Source organism: Sphaerodactylus townsendi, linkage group LG01 (assembly GCF_021028975.2).
Source record: "Sphaerodactylus townsendi isolate TG3544 linkage group LG01, MPM_Stown_v2.3, whole genome shotgun sequence".
Lineage (NCBI taxonomy): Eukaryota > Metazoa > Chordata > Lepidosauria > Squamata > Sphaerodactylidae > Sphaerodactylus > Sphaerodactylus townsendi.
In genome coordinates this window covers 32,243,183-32,265,466 of record NC_059425.1, presented here as the reverse complement: position 1 = coordinate 32,265,466, position 22,284 = coordinate 32,243,183, and the positions used below count along the sequence as shown (strand labels likewise).

The window sequence follows — 22,284 nt, the reverse complement described above, 5'->3', positions numbered from 1 at the left end:
TTGGAGAGTGGTGGAGTTTTCTTCTTTGGAGGGTTTTAAACAGAGGCTGGATGAACATATGTTGGGAGCGCTTTGATTGTGTGTTCCTGCATGGCAGGGGGTTGAACTTGATGGCCCTTGTGGGCTCTTCCAACTCTATGATTCTTTGATTCTATGATTTTCTTTTCCCCACCTTGTTAAAATCTTCCGTTCTGATTATCCCCAGTATCTTTCTATGAAGCCAGTGCCCCCAAACGTTCACATCTCATTTCTCATCTCCTCTTCAAACCTCACCTTTGACAGACCCAACTACACCACCTCCCCCTGTCCCATATTCATTAGGCTTGACCCACCTCCCCCAAGGCTACCCCTGCAACAATTCACCTAAAGAAAATGGCCGCTTTGGATGCCCCCAAATTCTCCAGGAATTTCTTAACCTGGAGTTAGCAACCCTAGCCACAGTTCATCTGGCTTCCTTTTTTTAAAAAAAATCTACGTTCCATAGAGTGTGAGTACTCCTTTTCTTGTTTGAAGAACAAGGAACAAGCACCGTTTCCTTTGCCTTTCAGTTTAGGATTTCCCCTCTCGACTTATCATTTTTGTAGCTCATCCAGAACTTCTGATCATATCATAAGCGTGATTCTTATGGTTTCTTCAGAGAAACTGCACAATAGTAAAGGGCCAAAATGGGATATGTTTTCAATTACTTTAAATTGCAACTAGCTTCTGGTAGCTGTCCCAGAATGTTTGGAGGCTTGTTGAACTTCCCTAGATCCATCCATCCTTTTTGATGTTGTTTTTGAGCCCCTTCCTCTGTTGGGCTAGGAATTTGATGTTGTTTTTGAGCCCCTTCCTCTGTTGGGCTAGGCAGAAAACACCCATTATCCCAACCTGTTGCCCTCATTTTTTTTGTTTGAATGTGGCGGTACAAAGCTGGGATCACTACACCTACACCGGTTATGGTTTGAAATTCCAGCATACTGTTCGAGAATGTGCCATTGAGTTGCAGCTGACTATGGGGTATTCCAGGTAAAAGACAAGAAGAGCTGGTTTGCCATTGCCTTTTTCCACATAGCACCCCCCCCCCCAATCTTCCTTGATGTTCTCCCATGTAAGTACTGACCCTGCTTAGTACCCAAGCTCTGACAAGCCCAGGGTAAGCTAAGCAAGATTTCTTGTGAAGGGATGTTTTGGGGGGTCATTAATACATAGGGTTGCCATAAGTTAGAAGTGACTTGACATCACTCAACACACAGAACCATCCCATGACATCTGTCTGTTTCTGCTCTATAGTGCAGAGACATACAGGGCTGTCAAGGTCCAGTTGGGGCTTGGAATTCTTTTGAAATTACAAGTGATGCACTTGTAATTACATATGGGGAGCATTTAAGTTTTCTGGTTTTATTGTTCAGGACCTTGATCTAAGAACGAGGAGTTTGAAAGAAATAAAATATAAGTTTCACTGGAGAAAATGGCAGCTTCAAAGGGCAAACTGTATGGGATACCATAGATTCCAGTTGAAATTCCTCTCCAAGTTCCCCTGAGTGCAACCACCAGTCCCAAATCTTCAGGAATTGCTTATGCTGGGATTGGCAACTAGTAAAACATCAGTTATTGGTCAGTCACCTAAAGGATGCCTCTGGCTTTCTGTGGGAAAATGTAAGGCCTGCTTACAAGGCTTTTGGTAATAAAGACTGACTGAATTACCGAATTGCTACTTGTGCAGAATTTCTAATTGCGGTTGGTTTTTAGTGTATGCGCGTCCGTGTGCGTGCACGTTTAAAGAATGGCTTGGTTTTAAGTGTTAAGTTTTCAAAAAATTCTGCCATAAGATGAACAGAGAAGTTTGATACACGTGATGTAAATAAAGAGAAAAGAGCAGCTGTCAACCAGCACAGCCGCAGTTGCTGCCCAGGAAGGGCAGGAGGGGCATCCGCCCTAGTAAGGGCAGATGGGGGACCTCCCCAGCCATGCCCCTTGAGGGCAGGCGCAATGTAACCAGGGGGAGGCTGGCCAGAGCCTACAAAAGGCCGGGCCGGCCTTTGTGCTGACCATGTGCCCTGACTGGGCAGCAACTTGAACACATGCTCAGAGGAACTCTTCTTAAGCAGCCTATGAATGGGGGGTGGGGAGAACTATTCTGTCTAACCATAGATGACCCGATTCCCCTGGCTTTTGACTTAAGAACATTCCTTTCTGCTGGAATTATCAGCTCCTCATGCAACCCCAGGGCCCTGCTCAAATTAAACAATGCTGTTTCTTCATTTAGACTCTAATCTACTTGGGTCAGGGGCTGCCTGGCTAGCAGCGTTCTGTGCTATTTACAGAGCTTTGTGTACGCAAAGTTGCTATCACAATAGCTGTGGTGCTCTTGTTGGGGTTTGTTTGTGTTTTCAGCTTCTTGGTCTCCCTGCCCTCTTTAAAGCTAATTGCTTGTGTTTAATGTAGGTAACTGAAGCCCTGGGCTGCCTCCGCAGGGAGTCTGCAGCCTCCTGAGTCAGAAGAACACAATAACACAGCTCAGGGGCACTGAAAGGGGCTAAAAACCTTCTGTTGCAAGTTAAGCTTGGAGCAAGGTGTCCCAGATTTACTTTGATCCACAGGGAAGATCCAAACCAGCCTTTTTGGCATGTGCGTGTTGTGTGTGTATTGTTCCACATATCGACAGTACCTTTGATTAATAGTATATAGAAGTCTACCAATCGCTAGCAGGTAGAACTAGAAGGACCTGCAAGCTTAGCCAGCGAAGTGTACTGGACAGAGTGTCAGGCTTGATACAAATGCTCTGTCAGCCATGGAACTTGCTGGGTGATCTGGGGTCAGTTCCTCTCTCAGCTTAACCTGCCTCACTGGATTGTTGTGAGGATTAAATTGTGAAGGGGGAATAATACACCCTATCCCAAGCTCCCTGGAGGATCGAAAGACAAAAATGGATAGATGGAAATGGTGCAGTTTTGTTCCATAAAGTTCCATTCAATTTCCACGATTAGAGCTCCAGCCATATAATTTGGCCCTAAAAAAACACAAAGGATAGGCTTAATTTTGATTGTGAATGTTGCCCTGGAGAAGGTTAAACTAAAAATATTCCCCTCATACCCTTGGTGGTGGGTAGAAACTGCAGCTAACTTGTGGTGCTCCAATAGAGTTCGCACACCAAGAGGCACTGGACTTCCTTGGAAGTCTCCCATCCAACAGTTAACCAGGGCAGATCCTGTTTAACTTCCACGATCTAATGAGATTTGGCTAACCTGACTCTCCTTGGATTCCTTCATATTGTGGTAGGAGAAAACAAGATGGGAGCATTTTGGGCAGTCTGGCTGATAGTATTTGAGACATCTGATTTGACTGAGCATTTTTCATAAGCAACAGTAGAGTTCCTTAGTTTATTTTATTCTGCCTCTCTGGGAACGGTCCAAGTCAGCTTCCAAAATAAAACATAATAAAAATATCAAACCTTAATATTTATGCAAGTAACCAATAGTGATGATTAAAATATACATTGTTTATTTTTTATTTATTTAAAACGTTTGTTCCACTTCTCTTGGGGAAAATGGCTGCTTTGGCAGGTGGGCTGCATGTACAATTGCCAACCTCCAGGTGGTGGCTGAAGATCTCCTGGGATTACAACTGCTCTCCAGGTAACAAAAGATTGGTTCACCTGGAGAAAATGGTCTCCTTAAAAGATGGACTCTATGACATCTCTATGACACTGAAGTCTCTCCCCTCCCCAAACCCCACTCCCTCAGGCTCCGCCTCCAAAATTTTAATTTCCTAACCAACATTTCCCAAATTGGAGCTGGCAGCCCTAACGGCCTGGCATTATACCCTACCAAGCAGTGGCGTAGTGCCAACGGGGTGAGGGAAGGCATGATGCCCCGGGCACTCGCTGCAGCAGGGGCGTGGAGGGGGCGTTCTGGGGTAGGGTGGGGGTGGCTGCCGCCGCCGCAAGGGCGCACATGCCCCAGGTGCAGTTCCTCCTCACTCCACCCCTGCTACCAAGGTCCCTCCCCTCTCTAAACTCCCCTCTCCCAGACTTCACTCTCAAATCTCCAGGTATTCCCAAACCCCGAGTTGGCACCCCAAATTAGAGGCTAAATTATAAATAAAGCAGCCCATACAAATTAACTGTAGAGCTGCCATCTTTTTATAGGTCAAGGCTGCTTTGTTTTTAATGAAACAGCTCCATGATGTATCTCCATGCTGAGGATAAGCTGTACAAGATGGCAGCAGGGGGAGGTATGTGTGAGAAGGCCAAAGGTAGCAAAATTCGTTTTGTAGCATATACATTGCCAAGGGAGAAACCACAGGTGCTTGGGCACTCCGAGTTTTATTTTCTGGAAAGTTATCGATTTCCTGAGATTTCTCAAATTTAAAAAGGCCTCTATAGAAAAGAGAAGCAAGTATACTTTTTGCCTACATGCTTCCTTGGAGCAGCTGTAATGGCCAGCCTGCAGAGCCAATGAGCCTGCTTGAAAACTGGTTGGTTGTCATGGCAACAACAAAGGTGTTAAAAATAGCAAGTCCCTGGTATTGGGGGGTGTTTCCCTCACCATCCCCTCCCTGCCTGCTGAAAGGGATTTTCCTCTTATTGCTACTTATAAAACCTCTGACCGGCCTGTGATTGTGAGTCAGCGAGGCTGTTTACGGGGCAGGCAAAAATCTAAGAGAGATAGCTTTAACCATCACCAGTTTTTTGGGGCAGAGTTTAAGCACTGGGTAAAAAAGCACAAGAGTTCCTGCCTCATGCAGATTGATACTCCAGAAATGCTGAGGCAAAAAGGGATGAGGTATGAAGAGAAAACGAGACAATGTCAATCCTGAGAACAGAAAAATAGAGCCAGAAAGAAATCAGAAATTAAGATGGTGATGACCTGTCCGGAGCTGTCATACTGCAGGGGGGGAAGCAGTGAAGGGCCCGCAGTGTTGAGATCAACTTCACTTGCTCCCTTTCTACCGTGCTGCTGTAGTTTGGTGAAGCAAGCCTGTGTCAGAAGACTGGAGGCAGAGAAACAGACTGAAGCATTGCGATTAGGTAGCCGGGAGCAGCTGCAGCTCCATAATACATTTTATGGCACAATAAATTTGCTAGTCTTCATGGTGCCCCGAGACTTTGTTGTTTTTGCTGCAACAGACTTATCATCATTTCCACTCTGGAGATGTTCTGTTGCTAAACAAGCAGGCCCGTCCTAATCCAGGGTCAAGATCAGAGGGCTCTTTCATATCTTCTTTGTTCTGGGGCCAGGGCTTAGTAAATAGCGATATGCGCAGCCTGAATCCTTGTTAGATTTATCCCCAGGGCTTAAAGTTCAGTTGCATGCCACAGGCTTGGGCACTGAGGGTGCTTTGGACTCTGTCCAGAACGTCTGCCTCCTATCTAATGGTGCAAGGAACTGAAAGACGAGTGGGTTACAAGAGCCCAAGCTGTGGTTCTGAGGTAAAGGTGTCATTCTCCTGTTCTGATGGAAGAGAAATGGCATAGAAATGCTAAATAAAATAACGATATGGATGGGCAGGAATTTGTAACATAAGAGTATGAGGTGTCTAAGCTGGAGTAGACTCATGGTCTGACATACTTTTTAAAACAGTGGCCACCCACTCTGGAGGTCCTCTTCTGATGTTGTTTCTTAGTGCTCGTATTCAGAGATTAATTGCTTCCGGGGGGTGCAAGTTCCTTTTACCGGTAGTCATTGCGAAGTAGCCATTGATAAAAACTATCTACCGGTAGGTCAGTGGTTCTCAACCTTCCTAGTGCCGCGACCCTTTAATACAGTTCCTCATGTTGTGGTGACCCCCAACCCTAACATTTATCCATTTTACAGATGGGGAACACTGATGCAGAGAGTCTTAGGCGACCCCTGTGAAAGGGTCGTTCGACCCCCAAAGGGGTCCCGACCCCAGGTAGAGAACCACTGATCTAGGTACTGAGAATGTATTTGGCACAACTTTGTAGTAATTACAGACTTCTAGGGTTTCCTCTGAGTCCAAAATTTCCCAGGAAACTACTTCAGTTTGCTGGTATTACACAAGATATTCTGGAACTTAGCACAGGAATCAAATTCTTGGATTAAGGAGCAGGAGCGTGTGGCTTCTCAATTTAAGCCACAAATTCTCAGTTTAGAAATTAGCCCTGTTTATTTCCATTCGTTTTGGCATTGGGAAAGTATTCTTCTGCCAAACCAAGTGAAAACTGACTATACTCACAATAAATATCTACAGTACCTCCAAGTCATGCGTAACTGACCATAGTAAGAGCTTCCTTCCACCTTGAGTGAACTGGGGGTTCTGTGGAAGCATCATTGTCACATAGTTCATTATTGATATTTCCGCTTATAGTAAGAAGGAAGATTACACAGTGTTGTGTGAGAATAATTTCCCCCCTTAAACCCCTACTGTTCAAATACAGCGCATGATAAACATGTCAGTCTGTTTATTGTCTCTTAGCAACACCAAAGAAGATGAGTTTAAATTAATATCCAGAAAATTGCTTTTCTTATTAAAAAAAAGTGCTTATGCTTGGAAAAACACAACCTTTGCCAGCCACCAGCCAAATTTAACTGTATGGAGGGGAGAGTGACTTTTGGATAGCTATCCTAAACTTGCTACCTTTTGGGCCTCAGTCAGCTGGCATGTATTTTCCCAGTTGGATCATAAAGCTGGCAAAACAGAAGCAGGATGAATGTGGCTTTGCCCTCAGAGAAGCTTTTAACAGAAGAAATGGGCTGTCATGATTCCATGCTGTGTTCGTAATGCCTTCTGAAGTAACATTTGAAAGGGGAAAATGCTGGCTGAGGATGCCAGAGAAATGCTCACCAAGGAACTGCACTTTCCTGGGTGTAATTTTCATACATTTTTGTTCACTGTAGAAATCCAAGGTTGTGCTTTTTCTGTAACATGTTAAGCTTTCCTTTTACAGTCAACCACCTTGTAAATAGAGGGTTAAATGCCTTAAGAATGGAGCTGCATGAGCATTTTTTGTGCCGGGGTTTTGGTATATTGACCTGTTCATCATCCCTCTGAGGTTCTACTGCAAAACTTTTTTTGCAAGGCTGGGCGCCTGATGCTCACTTGAACACTTGCTTTATATGTATCCAATGTATGGCAATACATGTTTTTGTAATAATAATACAACATATCCAAATGTTTAATCCCTATCCATTGAGACATAAATGGAAAAGGGGCAGAAAAAAATACGTGTGCAATTCCACACTATATCATAGACAACTGGCGTTAAAACACAGCATTCCCAGGAGAATTCCTATTAGGTAGAAATTTGGAAACATCTTTTCTTAAGGGCCCTTCTGGAAGGGGAGAAAGGTAGGAAACATCTTTGTGCCACCTGTATGAGACTTGGGCAGATGAGCGGCGCCACGTGAGCAGTAGACATTTATCTGGTGAACTGAATTTGTTTCCCTACTCCTGCACATGAAGCCTGCTGGGTGATCTTGGGCTAGTGACAGTTCCTTGGAACTCTCCCAGCCCCACCTGCCTTACAATGTGTTGTGGGGAGAGAAAGGGAAAGGAGTTTGTAAACCACATTGAGTCTCTTTACAGGAGAAAAAGGCAAGATATAAATCCAAACTCTTCTTCCTCTTCTTCATATAATAGAAAGAGGGGCACACAGAAATGATTGATAAGATTCCGGCAAGACTGAACGCCACTAAGAAAAAGGCCACAAAGAAGTGATTACTAGTGGAGTTGCCTACACTCAGTGCAGAAAGGGAGAACAGATCTGGAAAGGAAGAAATGACTGTTTTTGCGTCGGTTGAGAGCCTGCTGTGTAGTTTCGATAGCTGTCCTCATAAAATATTATTGGTCTCAGAGGCTTCACTTTTTAAATCCATAAAATCAGATATTTTCTAGCAGCATTCAGTCAAGTTACGTGGGATCTGTTTCCCTGACTGAGCATCATACGTAACAAAGCGTTCGCTGCCAGCTCTGTTTTAAAAGTTGCTGTCCCCAGACGCTATCCAGCCTCTCGGCACTTAGATGCTTAAGAGACCTGATAAGATTTTTTTTCCAAAACACCACAACAAGTTTTAATGAAGAGGAAGATCAGAGCAAGGGCATCTGGAAAGTCTGACAGGCAAAGCAAAGACGTTCAGACCGAACCAACTCGATATCCTAGTTTAGGTCATCTTAGGAACAGCTGAGATGCACCAGACCTCACTGTAGGTGATGGTCTTGGTTAGTCAGTGTTTCTACCATTCCCTGCCTTTAATAGCTGGTTAGTGTGCAGCTGTTAATGAGTGGGACCATGAAAAGCTTCACTTGCTAGTGTCTACAAATCAATCCGGTAAAGGAACAGGAGCAGACCTGACATTTGGCAACTCTGATCTTTGTTATGTGGAGAGAAGTTTTTAACTTATTTTATTATTATTATTATTTATTAAACTTGCTATACCGTCCTATCCCCGAAGGGCTCAAGAACTTGCTGGCATTCTTGCTCATGCTGCCTATGTTATTCTGTGAAGTCTTGCTACTTGACATGGTTGGTTGGGGCACCTACACTTGATTAGGTCCACTAGTGGGTAAGTGGCCCAGACTGCTATGAAACAGCAGCCTGGATCTCATACCTGGAGCCAGTATGGCGTAGTGTTTAAGTGTGGTGGACTCAAATCTGGAGAACTGAGTTCAACTCTCTACTCTTCCACATGAACCCTGCTGAGTAACTTTGGGCCAGTCACATTTTTCAGAACTTTCTCAGCCCCACCTACTTCCCAAAGTGCCTGTTGTGGGGGAGAGGAAGAGAATGTGATTGTAAGTTGCATTGAGACTCCTTAAGGTAGAGGAAAGCAGGGAATAAAAACCAGCCTCCTCCTCCTTCCACCTGCTGGTGACTGCTATGCATTTCTTCATGCATGCGTGCTTTCAAATCTGCCAGTTACACCATATCAAGGGCAATATAATCAGAAAATATTACAAGATGGGAGTTAAGGATGCTTCCTTGAGGTCTTTCACAAACACTCACCTATTACCCTCTATTGCAGTGTTTCCCAACCTTTTCAATGTCGCGGTACCCTTGACCTTGTTCTTCATATCTCAGAGTACCCTTGAAGTTCGTTTGATTTTTTGGGGCATTTTTTAGGGTTTTTTTGTTTTTGGCCTGTAGGTGCGGGGAGTGGCAAGCAGGGGGAGGGAAGGGGAGGGAAAGCAGCATTGACAGCTGAGAGCTCCCTTTAAATCTCCCCCCCCCAATCCACGCCAAATTTAGGCAAATAAAACAATGCTGTTTTTCATTGTTGTTTAAAGGATGCCCATGAGACTTCAACCCCCCCCCCCACTTCAAAATCCATTTGGTTCCATTGGGGGAGGCAGGCGGTAGCATTGTCATGGTACCCATGGGATGTGCTCATGGTACCCCAGGGTACCATGGAACCCTGGTTGAGAATCACTGCTCTATTGGCTATTCCTCACATTCTTTCCTCTTTGCCTTTCCTCTTTGATATTTCTTGTGCCCGGAAACTCCCGTTCCTCCTCAAGATTCACTTCAAGCGTTTTCTTTGCCTCTCCCATGTCATGATTCTAGTTCTCTTCTTAAAGAGGGTAGAATGTGTCATGATATAGAAAAAAGAGAATAAAGGTTCACTAAAAAGTCATTTCTAGTCAGCAGAAGTTTGCCCAACACAGCAAGGCCGGAGAAAGTCAGTCTAGGGGCAAAGGAGCAGTTAACCTTTAACATGATTGGTGAATTCAACTGTGACTCTAGACCAGGGGTCTGCAACCTGTGGCTCTCCAGATGTTCATGGACTACAAATCCCATCAGCTCTTGCCAGCATGGCAGGGACTGATGGGATTTGTAGTCCAGACCCATGCTCTAGACCAGGGGTAGGGAACCTGCGGCTCTCCAGATGTTCAGGAACTACAATTCCCATCAGCCTCTGTCAGCATGGCCAATTGGCCATGCTGGTAGGGGCTGATGGGAATTGTAGTTCCTGAACATCTGGAGAGCCGCAGGTTCCCTACCCCTGGCTCTGGTAGATCTTGTTCCTAATGTTTTGCCTGCATTTGTGGCTGGCATCTTCAGAGATATATCACAGAGGGAAGTCTGTTACACACTGTGTCCAGTGGACAGACTGAAGATGTGAGCCATAGATGCAGACAAAACGTTAGGAACAAGATTTACCAGACCCATCCACACAGCCTGGAAAACCCACCACAACCAGTTGAATCCGGCTGTGAAAGCCTTCGACAATACATCTTTCTTGGGGTTTGGCAGTGAGCTTCCAGAGGAAGGGGAAAAGATTGTGCCATGTACTGTTCATAGTCCTTAAAGCCAACCCCATTCCTGTACCAACACCACTATCACATTTCAGGAATGGCATCACAGATTTTTTGTTTTTTGAAAGGGCCTGGACTGGGCAAGAGGTCCTTTAGGAGTCCCTTTACTAAGTACTCCATTGCTGCCTCTCCTCCACTCCATCTGTCCCACTCCCATGTACTCTCCTTCTCTCCTGTTTGATTTTGATTCTGGCAGGACTAAGGCCCCTTCCGCACATGCAGAATAATGCACTTTCAATCCACTTTCAGTGCACTTTGCAGCTGGATTTTACTGTGTGGAATAGCAAAATCCACTTGCAAACAATTGTGAAAGTGGATTGAAAGAGCATTATTCTGCATGTGCGGAAGGGGCCTAAAGGATGCCGGAGAGAGCTGTTGTACTGCTCCTTCCAACACTTTTTCTGACCAACCTTTCAATGCTGGAGGCTGACCAGGTCACCTGGTGTAAACGGGAGACCTCTTGCACTGCATCCCTCCTTACCTGTGGATTGATAGGGGGGCAAACGGGGGTAGGCAGCAGGCTGATGCCACAGCAACTCTTCTGATGCAAACCTGGAAACCAGTGGCATTGGCATGACATTGCTTTGCATGTGCCCACCCCACTACACTTCCTGATGGATGCCAACATTCAGCTGGTATCTTCTGTGTGCTCCTCTGACGTGACTTCATGCTGTGAGGAATGCAAGCGAGAATAGAGAACTCTTAACTGTTTTTTGCTCTTTTTACCCCAGTCAATATAGATAGGACTTCAAAAAGTATGACAGCCATGTTTCGCTTTCTTGTCCAGGTGTCCCTCTCATCAGGAAATAGGGAATCTCTTCAAAGGCTTAATGCAAGGGAGATGTGCTTTGCTGTGCCTTTTGCCATAAGGAAAAGGCATGTCAATCCAGGCCTTTGCTGGGTAAATCTCACATTTCCTGTTGGGACGCCTGGAAGGAAGTGGAATGGTTAATTCTATCACACATGTTTGCCTCCCCCTTCATCTTTCCCATCAAGAAATGGGGCATCATCTTTCGAGGACCTTGCAAGAGTTTCTGATGCAATCTCCCCTTTCCTGGTGGGAGCGGGTAAGCCAAGCGCCAATGGTTGACAGTGAGCCATCTGCCAGGTTTTGTGCATTGGGCATGTTCCTAACCACGCTGACCCCGATTCCCAACCTGTCACTTTTCCTTTCATGTTTATCGCTGACTTTGAAACAGTTTCCATTGTTAATATTGAGTTGACAGAAAGATTTGTATGCCATGTGTTCTGTGTTATTGGAATGAGACACAAGTCCGGAAATAACTGTAAGAGAAATTGAGAAGGAAAAAAACCTAGTTCTTCTATTTCTGAAGAAATGTTGGGGAAAGTGCTATCTAAAGGTCCTGCCAGATCGCCCTGCATTTTCTTAAAAGAATATGACCTTAAAATGATCTTGTCAGTTTCTCACTCTATATGGAATGAGATATTAACATGGTTGAGAATATTGATGGGGCTGCATTTTACTCATGTTGTTGGATGTATAAAAAATCTGTGTATAGTGGGGAACTTAAATAGTTCACTTGATACCCTGTTTCCCCAAAAATAAGACATCCCCGAAAAAAGTGCTAAATATAAAGCATCCCCCGAAAGTAAGATGTATCAAAGTTTTTGTTTGGAAGCATGCCCATCGACCAGAGCATGCAGCTATGGAGTGGGAAAATAAGACATCCCTTGAAAATAAGACATAGCACATCTTTGGGAGCAAAAATTAATATTAGACACTGTCTTATTTTCGGGGAAACAGGGTATGTAGTCCAGTTCTATGCATATTTGCTGAACCCAGTTCCATGGGGTTTAGTGGAACTTACTCTCAAGTAAGTGTATAAAGGATTGCAGCCTAAATTAATGATCAGTATCTCATCTGATCCTGTAAAGTTCTTGTTGGTGATCTTCAAGAGGCATGTTTTCAGTCTCTGACCTGGTTCTCTTTAATGCTAGTGGTTGTCACAATATCATGTGTCAATTAATTTCATAGCTTAAAGATGTGTTGGCTTTAAAGGTGCCCTTCTGCATGGGAAAGTTGCCAGTCTGCTCCCAGAAGGTTGAATGGCAGAAGTGTATTTTTGTTTAAGAATAATTTATAATTTCTGGCCACCTGGATCCATGCCATGGTAACATCGACACTAGACTTCTGCAATGCACTGTACATTGGTCTCCTATCAAAATCAATTTAGAAACTCTAGCTGGTGATAAGAACATAAGAAAGAGCCTGCTGGATCAGACCAGAGTCCCTCTAGTCCAGCACTCTGCTACTCGCAGTGGCCCACCAGATGCCTTTGGGAGCTCACATGCAGGATGTGAAAGCAATGGCCTTCTGCTGCTTCTGCTGCCGAGCACCTGGTCTGCTAAGGCATTTGTAATCTCAGATCAAGGAGGATCAAGATTGGAAGCCATAGATTGACTTCTCCTCCATAAATCTGTCCAAGCTCCTTTTAAAGCTATCCAGGTTAATGATAAGGAATGATGGACCACAAATATTACTCCCATCTTGCAGGCACTTCACTGGCTACCCCTCAGTTACTAGGCTTAATTTAAGGTATTCGCTGTCACATACACAGCTCTTCATGGCCTTGGACCCACATATCTGCAAGACCTTCTCCCCCTATGGTTTGCCACAACAGCTTCATTCATCCAAGCAGGGTCTTTTGCAGGTACAGACCTGCAGGTGAGCAAAAGTAACCACTTCCTGTACCCATGCCTTCTTCTTTGTGGCCCCACCTTGTGGAACGACCTGCCAGAGGAGGTCAGAAAGGCTCCCACTCTCCTGGCTTTCCAGGAACTATTCAAAACTGAATTGTTCCAGAGGGCTTTTCTGTGCAGGCTATAGACTTACGCTGTACTTAAGAATTCACAAATTATCAGGGGCTATGGTCTACATTACTGTATATAGCTTGTTGAAACAGGATCCTACTGTGCAATTGTGCATAATTTAGAGCCCCATCCAGATCAGAGTCTGCCGCTCAAACACCATGCTGGTGTGTAACAATTATAAAACGATTTATAAAGATTATAAAAGAACACATAAAAGACCACAACCTAAATCTCAGTTAGGACGACCAATGAATAAAAGCTAAATTAATCAAATTCAGTCCTAAGTAACACTGTCTTCAACTGCCTCCTGAAGATCAAAGAAGAAGAAGAAGAAAAGTTTGGATTTATATCCCCACTTTCTCTCCTGTAGGAGACTCAAAGGGGCTTACAATCTCCTTGCCCTTCCCTCCGCACAACAAACACCCTGTGAGGTAGGTGGGGCTGAGAGAAGTCCAAGAAGCTGTGACTAGCCCAAGGTCACCCAGCTGGCATGTGTGGGAGTGTACAGGCTAATCTGAATTCCCCAGATAAGCCTCCACAGCTCATGCGGCAGAGCTGGGAATCAAACCAGGTTCCTCCAGATTAGATACACGAGCTCTTAATCTCCTACGCCACTGCTGCTCCAAAAGTGAGGGGCCGGGCACACCTCCCTGGGGATGTTGTTCCATAATGGCAGGGCTACCGCCTGAAGGGCCCACTTAATATTGATGAGTCTTTAGATATAACTCTAGGCATAAGGATCTCTGAACCTCTGGGATCTTCTTCCTTCAGCATCAGTGCTGACCAGTAACAGCTGATTGCTTTTTTGTTTGTTTGCGTGTGTGTGTGTTTCTTGCAGACGTGTACATATTTCTCAGAGCACCATGGACTGCTTGAAGGGAGAGTTTGAGGTGGAACCAGGAGATGGTGGATCACGGTGTGAATATTTGAAGGAGAAGGGGATTGTCACCTACCTTGTAATAGTACCCAAGCAGCCACTGAAGAATGGGATCAATGGTGTGGTGAGTGTTCTTTCTTCACAGCCTCTACACAATCCCATATTTGGAAATGAACACACGTTCTGGCCTCAGCACAGAACCTTCCAGAAAACTCTGGCTGGTGCAACAGTTGCCTCTTTTCTTGCCTGAGCATTTTCAGCTTCCAATTGTACAAGGAGGAGAGCATGCCGTTGCCATTTTCCCATGGATTTATTTAATTTAATTCCCAACAGGGACCCAAAAGCGTCTAATAATAGTAAAGAAAAATAAGAACAACAACAAACAAAAACGGTAGGGGGGAAAGGTTTGGATTGCTGAGCAGATCTTCTCTGTCCTCCGGCTGATCCAAAAAATAGGGCCCAAAGGTTTACATCTCTCTACATGCTCAGGCTTTCAGTGCCTGTGTGCAGCAGTGAGGGAAGCAAACTCAGCAAAAGGCTACTCAGCTACTGCTGACTTAAAAGGTGAGCTGCCATTCCAGACATCATCTTTTTGCTATTACACTCCCTCCAGATTTCCCAGGTCTCTTTCCAACAGAATGGTGGAGGTAGAAAGGGCTGTCAAGTCAAACCCAGTAGGGTTTTCAAGGCAAGAGATGGACAGAGGTGGTTTCTCATTGCCCGCTTCTGCATAACAACTCTGGACTTCCTTGGTGGTCTCCCATCCAAGTAATAGCCATGGTTGACCCTGCTTAGCTTCTGAGATCTGGGGGCATTGGGCTAGCCTGGGACATCCAGGTCAGGGCTTCTGACAGAAAGGAAGTGCTTAAAGCCATATTGTTTCCAGATTCTGGCCTTCAGTTTTGACATTTCTGGCTGATCACTTGCCATCCAGTTGCTATAAGACAACAGAATGCTGATGTTGGGGAATTACCTCTGATCTCCCTTTAAATCACCTGACTAGCATGGAGCATTGTTCAGGTTGGGGAGGGTGGGCTGTCACGCCATTGGTCTGTCTTCACTGTCACCCCCAGCCACAACCGAAGAGTCTCAGAATCAGGAGAAGGAATTTCCAACACCTTGTTCTTCTCCCCTTGTTTGTTCCTTTTCTCACAGATTGTAAATGGTAGCAAAGTGCTATCTTCATCAGCCTCTTTTGAAAGCTATTTTATATGGAGTATGTGACCTCTGACTGCCCCAGTCTTCCTGTAGAAATTCTTCACTGCAGGGTTAGCAGCTGTCACAGAGACCTCTCTTCTTCCAAACCTCTTCGAAACACTACCCCAGCTGTTACAGCCCAAATGTGGGAAGCTTCCCCTGTCCCAAGCAACGTCTTGTTGACTTTAGGTGTTCCCCACTACAGGACTTCAAAATTAGTAAAACTGCGATTGTCTGGTTCCTTAAAGTTTGAATTGGCTTTTGCGGCTTTTCCGGGTCGTTGTGTGGCTGTGGTCTACTAGTTTTAGCTTCGAATGTTTCGCCTGCATCTGTGCCTGGCATCTTTGGAGGCATGCCACACTGTGCCATGGAATTAAATACATCTTACTGTGGCGTGCCTCTGAAGATGCCAGCCATAGATGTGAGTGAAACATTAGGTGCTAAAACTATGGACCACAGCCACACAGCCTGGAAAACCCACAATAGCCAGTTGATTCCCGCCAAGAAAGCCTTCGACTATACATTTGGTAGAATTGCCACCACTGTGTTTTTATTTAATGGGAAGAACCCAGCTTGCATACAAATACAATTTCATTGTGTATTCAGCGGTATTTAATGGTTTGGGAAGTGTGGTGAATCGATTCCCATGTGAAAGAGAAATAGATATTCAATAGTGTGAAATCAATAGACTGGAGTGACCTACATAGCTCTGTATGGTTAGTCTTTCTGAGACAGAGGAAAATGCAAATACTGAGAAAAGAACCACGCACAGATTTCCAGGCACATAATTAGGTTTTTAAAATTAAAAACAAGGCATATGCTCATTATGTTATTTCTTTGGCCTTTGCCTACTTCAGGGCAGCAGGCAGTTTTCGACCTACATCGATGGTAAACTTACATCTGGGCTGTGCCGCTTAAGTCTGCATGTCGCGGCTCATGTGACTGAATTCTGCTCTCTGAAAAACAACCCCTCCTCACCGGAAATTTGATAGCAGGGGAAAAACTGACATGCTATTTTGAATGGGCTTGAATGGGCATTTTTGTTTTGTATAGCGGAGTGTTCATCCTAACCTGCAACATTTTGGTGACCTAAGTGTGTGATCTGAGCATCTTGAAGCCAAAAATACAGAATATCTGTGGAGCCAGCCAGGAAAAAAATGGTTCTACCAACCAGCTCTCTCTTTCTTCCTTTTCTTCCTTGTTTAAAAGACAGTCTCACTTAGGAATGATGGTTGGTCTCCTAAACAACGTAGTGACCTGACTCCCATGATCTAATGAACAATAAAATGAATTTCTTCAGGATTAATAATATGCTAATATGTTGATGTCGAATGAACTGCCACACGTAAGCTCGATTTCCTACACAGGATCAGAAGGATAACAGGCCGATTTCAAAGAGATGACTAAGTGGAGGTTGATTGGGGGCTTCGCATCTGCGTTTGACAAACACCTCTCAGAGCTCCCAAGCAAGTGACATCTCAGACAAAAGGAAGGCTTGTAATTAATTGTGAATTCAGGGGCTGTCATTGAACAAAGGAAGATTTTTTTAAAAAATGCCTCTTGTTTGGTTCAAAGTCAGCAAAAGAAATCTGAATATCTGTAATTGTATCTGGGATCTCTCCATATACAGAAAAAATATTAATGCTGCTGTATCATGACAGACCTCATACCCTTTTTTCATTTTGAAGATAATTCATACAACTGTTTGCATCTCGTTAAAAGTTGCGGGAGTCCTTGTATGATTCCCTTAATATTTCCTGCCCCCAATCTCAATAAACCAAATCCTGGAATGGACCTTACCATGTCCTGAATTGGGACTTCAAGCAGTGCTCTCTAGTCCCCCCATAACCCAGAATCCTCCATTTTTCTTCTCTATGCTTCTGTCATATCTGTTGTTTATTAACTTCCCTTGAGCCTTGTGGACTAGTTACTGTGCTTGACTAGGAGGAGGAGAACTAATCATACTGTAATATGGCCCCTCTTCCTATGCTGTCTTCTGATTTAGGGTGCTGAAGGGGGTGCAATTTTAGTGTTTGCCCCAGACACCATTTTCTGTAGATATTCTCCTGGCAACAAGCCACAAACAGCCTTCTCCCCCTTAAAGAAGTTGCCATGGATGTACTGTCAAAGGCTTTCATGGCCGGAATCACTGGAATGTTGTGGGGTTTCTGGGCTGTATGGCCGTGTTCCAGTAGCATTTTCTCCTGACGTTTCGCCTGCATCTGTGGCTGGCACCTTCAGAGGATTTGAATGGATGTTGAATTATCTGAGTAGCAGGCAGAACACACATTCTCCTTCCTTCCTTCCTTCCTTCCTTCCTTCCTTCTTTCCTTCCTTCTTTCCTTCTTTCCTTCCTTCCTTCCTTTCCTTCCTTTCCTTCCTTTCCTTCTTTCCTTCTTTCCTTCCTTTCCTTCCTTCCTTCCTTTCCTTCCTTTCCTTCCTTTCCTTCTTTCCTTCCTTCTTTCCTTCTTTCCTTCCTTCTTTCCTTCCTTCCTTCCTTTCCTTCCTTTCCTTCCTTTCCTTCCTCCTCACCCACCACCCACCCACTCACCCACCCACCCACCCACTCCACCCACCCACCACCTACCCACCTACCCACCTACCCACCCACCCACCCACTCCACCCTCCACTCCACCCACCTACCTACTCCACCTACCTCCACTTACCCACCTACTCTACCTACCTACCCACCTACCCACCTACCCTCCACCTACCTACTACCCACTCTTACCTACCTACCTACCTACCTACCTACCTACCTACCTACCTACCTACCTACCTACCTACCTACCAACCAACCAACCAACCAACCAACCAACCAACCAACCAACCAACCAACCAACCAACCAAAACAACTCAATAAATTGATTTACTTTTACTAGGTCATATTTTGTGAAATACATACGGTATGTGTTAACAGTGTTGTTTTGAATTTGCAGTAGATCTAACACCAAGCAAGAGATATGTATTCATATGTGTGTGTTTGTGGGGGACTACATTAGGGATGTGACATGGGATCCAAGGGGGTGACAGTCTGAAAAAGTTTGGGAATCACTGGTTCAGCTGAATAAGCTCTGTGTGTAACAAAGAGGGCCAGAATTTCAGCTGCCAGATTCTGCTTCAGATCTTAAAGTGATAGGCTGCTATCCTGTGTTTTGGAGGCAAGCAACATCCAGATGGCTTCATAGAGGCTGGAGAAGCAGGATCTTCCGTCTCTGGTTTTCCCCTGACTTTCTCTCCCTAAACCACCCTGACAGCAACATAAAACAGTATCCTTTTCAACAAATTCCATACCTGCCAACTTTTCAAAATCCATAGAATGGTGATTGGTTGGACTTCTGAAAGCTCCACCCATCTCCCGCTTACTGCTTGACCCATAATTAAAGAAAAAATATCTCCAAAAACCCGAGGGTAGTCATCTTTATAAATACATTCAGTATGATCATCTTCCAAAAATCCATCTGAATTGCAAAAAAAATACTGTAGACCGTTTCACTCAATACACAGAGCTAAACCCAGTTTTGCTGTTGAGTACATCCTTGAAGAGAGCTACAACTGATACATGTTTGCACACTCTGGTGCTTCTGATGAAGTTAACTCTGACTCACAAAAGCTTATGCTGGAATAAGTTTTGCTAGTTTTTAAGCCACTGGATTTTTGTTTGCCATGATCACACTTTTTATTTTTAGCTTTATTTTTAGCTTTAAAAATGTCCTGGGTTCATGCCTCCAAATGTGTTACGAGAGGAGGCCTTTTGAACTTCACATTGCCAAGTTTACATAACGTTGCTCCTGTTTAGTGATTTGCCTTAGAGAGGAGACGAAGGGGGAGGAGGGAGCTAATCCCAAGAAGCTTCAGATGGCCATGTCTTGAAATTGGACAGTAGATTTTTTTTTTAAAAAAAGAGCTTTAACTTTTGCCCTTTAAGTGTACATTCTGAGTTAAGAATCTCCCACAGGGTCTGGGTTTGAGATCTTACAGGCATTTGTTTATTTGCATTATGTATAGTCTGTCTTTCTCACTGAGACCCAAGGCAGGTCACAGATTACAGATCAAGCACTGTCAATGAGATGAGACATCCAATGAACAGTGCAATAGGGTTTAGACTGCAGAAATCTGAAAACCAAACAGAAATTTAGAACAAAGCTGAAACACACCTGAAACAAAAGTTTCAGGAGGGCTGCCATGTTAGTCCAAAGCAGCAGGAAAAAAGCATATGAAAGCTTATACAAAGAATATACCAAGGAGCATCAGTGGCGTAGTGGTTAAGAGCAGGTGCCTTCTAATCTGGAGGAACCGGGTTTGATTCCCCACTCTACTGCCTGAGCTGTGGATGCTTATCTGGGGAATTCATATTAGCCTGTGCATTCCCACACATGCCAGCTGGGTGACCTTGGCCTAATCGCAGCTTTTTGGAGCTCTCTCAGCCCCACCTACCTCACAGGGTGTTTGTTGTGAGTGGGGAAGGGCAAGGAGATTGTAAGCCCCTTTGAGTTTCCTACAGGAGAGAAAAGAGGGATATAAATCCAAACTCCTCCTCCTCCTCCTCTTCCTTCGTCTTCGTCTTCTTCGTCATCGTCTTCTTCTTTGTCTTCTTCATATTCTTGTTGGAATTAAAGGCTCCACTGGACTCAAACTTTTTTTTTTCTGAACCAAAGCATAAACATTTACACATAACTCATTAAGTGGTGTAGCAAATACTTAGTTGGAGCGTACTTACGGTGTTAGGCAGCAATATCGCAGTATAGGCCATGGTCCCTGTCCCTTTACCAATGTAACTTTCTGAAACATTTCATTGCAGTACATTTCATTGCAGTACAGTCCTATCGGCCTGTGCAAAAAAGTCCTCAATTTTTCATAGTTTCAGAAAACCAGGAGGGTGGGAGCCTTCCTACGTCTTAATTGTGCAGTTGCTTAAAGCTGGCTGTGCAGTTAAGAGGGAATTGGTTTTGTACCTGTCAGGAGAAGGCAACACTGACCAGACCATTCTATGTTTTTATGTAAGGAGGGTTTTCATGGTGTTGTAAGTTTTTCATTTTGTGTGTCCATCCATCCATCCGTCCGTCCGTCCAATCTATCTAAGGGTGTGGGAGAAATTGAATATATAAACAAACAACCTGGGAGATGTGCATTTCAAAGGGCAGATGAAGGTTATTGACGGTGGGGTGTTGTGTGATTTCCGGGCCGTATGGCCGTGTTCTAGTAGCATTTTCTCCTGTTTTGCCTGCATCTGTGGCTAGCATCTTCAGAGATCTGATGGTAGTAAAGCCAGTGGAGTATATATACCTGTGGGATATCCAGTGTGGGAGAAAGAACCATTTGCCTGTTAACAAGTGGAAAGGGTGCAATTAGCAAACTTGATTTGCATGTGTTGGGTGGGATTCACCCATTTAGAATGTGAGCAACCATGAAGATAGCATAATCAGTTACTGAGGGCATCTGCATTGTAGTAGCCTAGAGAAAATGCTACTAGAATACAGCCATACTGCCCGGAAACCACACAACACCCCAGTGAATCCGGCCGTGAAAGCGTTCAACAAGATATCAACTCTATCATCACATTTGGAGGGTGATCATTGGCAAGTCAGAGGTCTGTTTTGCTAATGACCATTTTGATAACTGTAAGAGCGAAACAGATTTTCGTGTCCAGTTTTGCTTGTGCTTGGATGCCTCTGCACTTTGCTTGTGCTTGGATTCCTCCATATTGCACTTGCCATGCATTTCCTTTTCTTCAGCCCCGTCCCCTTCTTCCCAGAGGTGCCATTCCCCCTACACCACCAAAAGGTTTTTTCATTTTTTAAAAATTGCCAATGAAGAAAAGAACACTGTGATGTTATACTGAGGTGGGGGTGGGGGACGGCAGCACATGGGGCTGAGGAAAGGAAACTAGCATTGATATGGCACATGTGTCAGAAATACACACCTTTTCCTTCTGTGTAGTCTTTATGGACTGCAGTCTTTATGGAAATATTGCACCCAAACCAAGTTTGGGAAGAACTGGAGAAAAGTGGGGGGAAACCTGGAAATGGGACGGTTGGAGAAAACACTGCTCCAGTCTGAAAGTCAAGGCAGGGCAAAACAGGATGGAGTCAGCCTCTGTCTCTGTGTGTCTTTAAACACTACATTTGCATTTGTATCTCCTGGGAAGCAGGAATCAATAGAGTCAATTAATAGGCCTCATTCTGTATTCAGCCAGGAATTAAAATAGCCTGTCCCAAGGACTAATCATTCAAAGCTAAAGAGGATTCGTTCTTCCCTGTTTAGATTTGTCACTTTTAAAATGTCAGCTACTGACTTGTGCTTCGACTTCCTTTGAGCACAACTCCCAGCTGGAACGTATGCTGTGGCTGCCTGAATATTGTTGGCACACTCTTGGCTTCCAAGAGAGTATGCAAGGGTTATACGTTAGCATTAGTTTATGTGGTAACATGTCAACATCCAGAATTCACAGTTGTTTTTGTTTACTGGATTACTGCTTGTTTTAAGCTGTTTTAAAACCATCCTACTGCTATTCAGTTGACCGTGACAACTGTGAATGAGCAGAATAAGAGAGTTATAGCCATGTTTAGATATTTGAAGGGATGTCATGTTGGTGAGGGAGCAAGCTTGTTTTCTGCTGCTCCAGAGACTAGGACCAGGAGTAATGGGTTCAAGGTGAAGGAAAAGAGATTCCACCTAAACATCAGGAAAAAATTCACGACAGTAAGGGCCTGGGGAGGGCAAAAGTCGGCCTGCACAGAGGCCGGGAGGCAGGGCTCAGAGGTGGTGGGCGACCTAGGTGGGCATTACAGCTGCCTGCCACCAAGTCCCAACCCCCACCTCCCTGCAGGTCAGCTCCTGAGCTGGCCTGCAGAGAGGCGGGGCTCAGTGGCATATGGCTGGGGTGCATGCCCTTTGGTCATATGTGGGGTGTGTGTGTGTGCCCGGTGTGACCCCATGTTCCTGTAGGCCATACACCTCTGGCCATCTGTCAGGAGTTCTTTGATTGTGTCTTCCTGCATTGCAGGGCGTGGCCTTGATGGCCTTTGGTGTCTCTTCCAACACTATGATTCTGTATAATAGGGGAGGTGAAGACGCTTGAGTAGTTTAGGGCTTTCTGGAAAATTGGGGTCTTAAGGCA

At 44.6% G+C, this 22,284-nt stretch overlaps 1 protein-coding gene across 1 annotated transcript in view; it reads left to right on the top strand.

Annotated features, from left to right (window-relative positions):
* The first annotated feature begins 13,932 nt into the window (after positions 1 to 13,932).
* The window catches only part of ADCY3 (adenylate cyclase 3), a 30,805-nt gene continuing 22,453 nt past the window's right edge, over positions 13,933 to 22,284 (top strand). Inside the window, exon 1 of the mRNA XM_048516970.1 lies at positions 13,933 to 14,090. Within this exon, the coding sequence (XP_048372927.1) occupies positions 13,953 to 14,090 (138 nt within the window). The 5' untranslated portion in view covers positions 13,933 to 13,952. The remainder of the gene's footprint in view (positions 14,091 to 22,284) is intronic.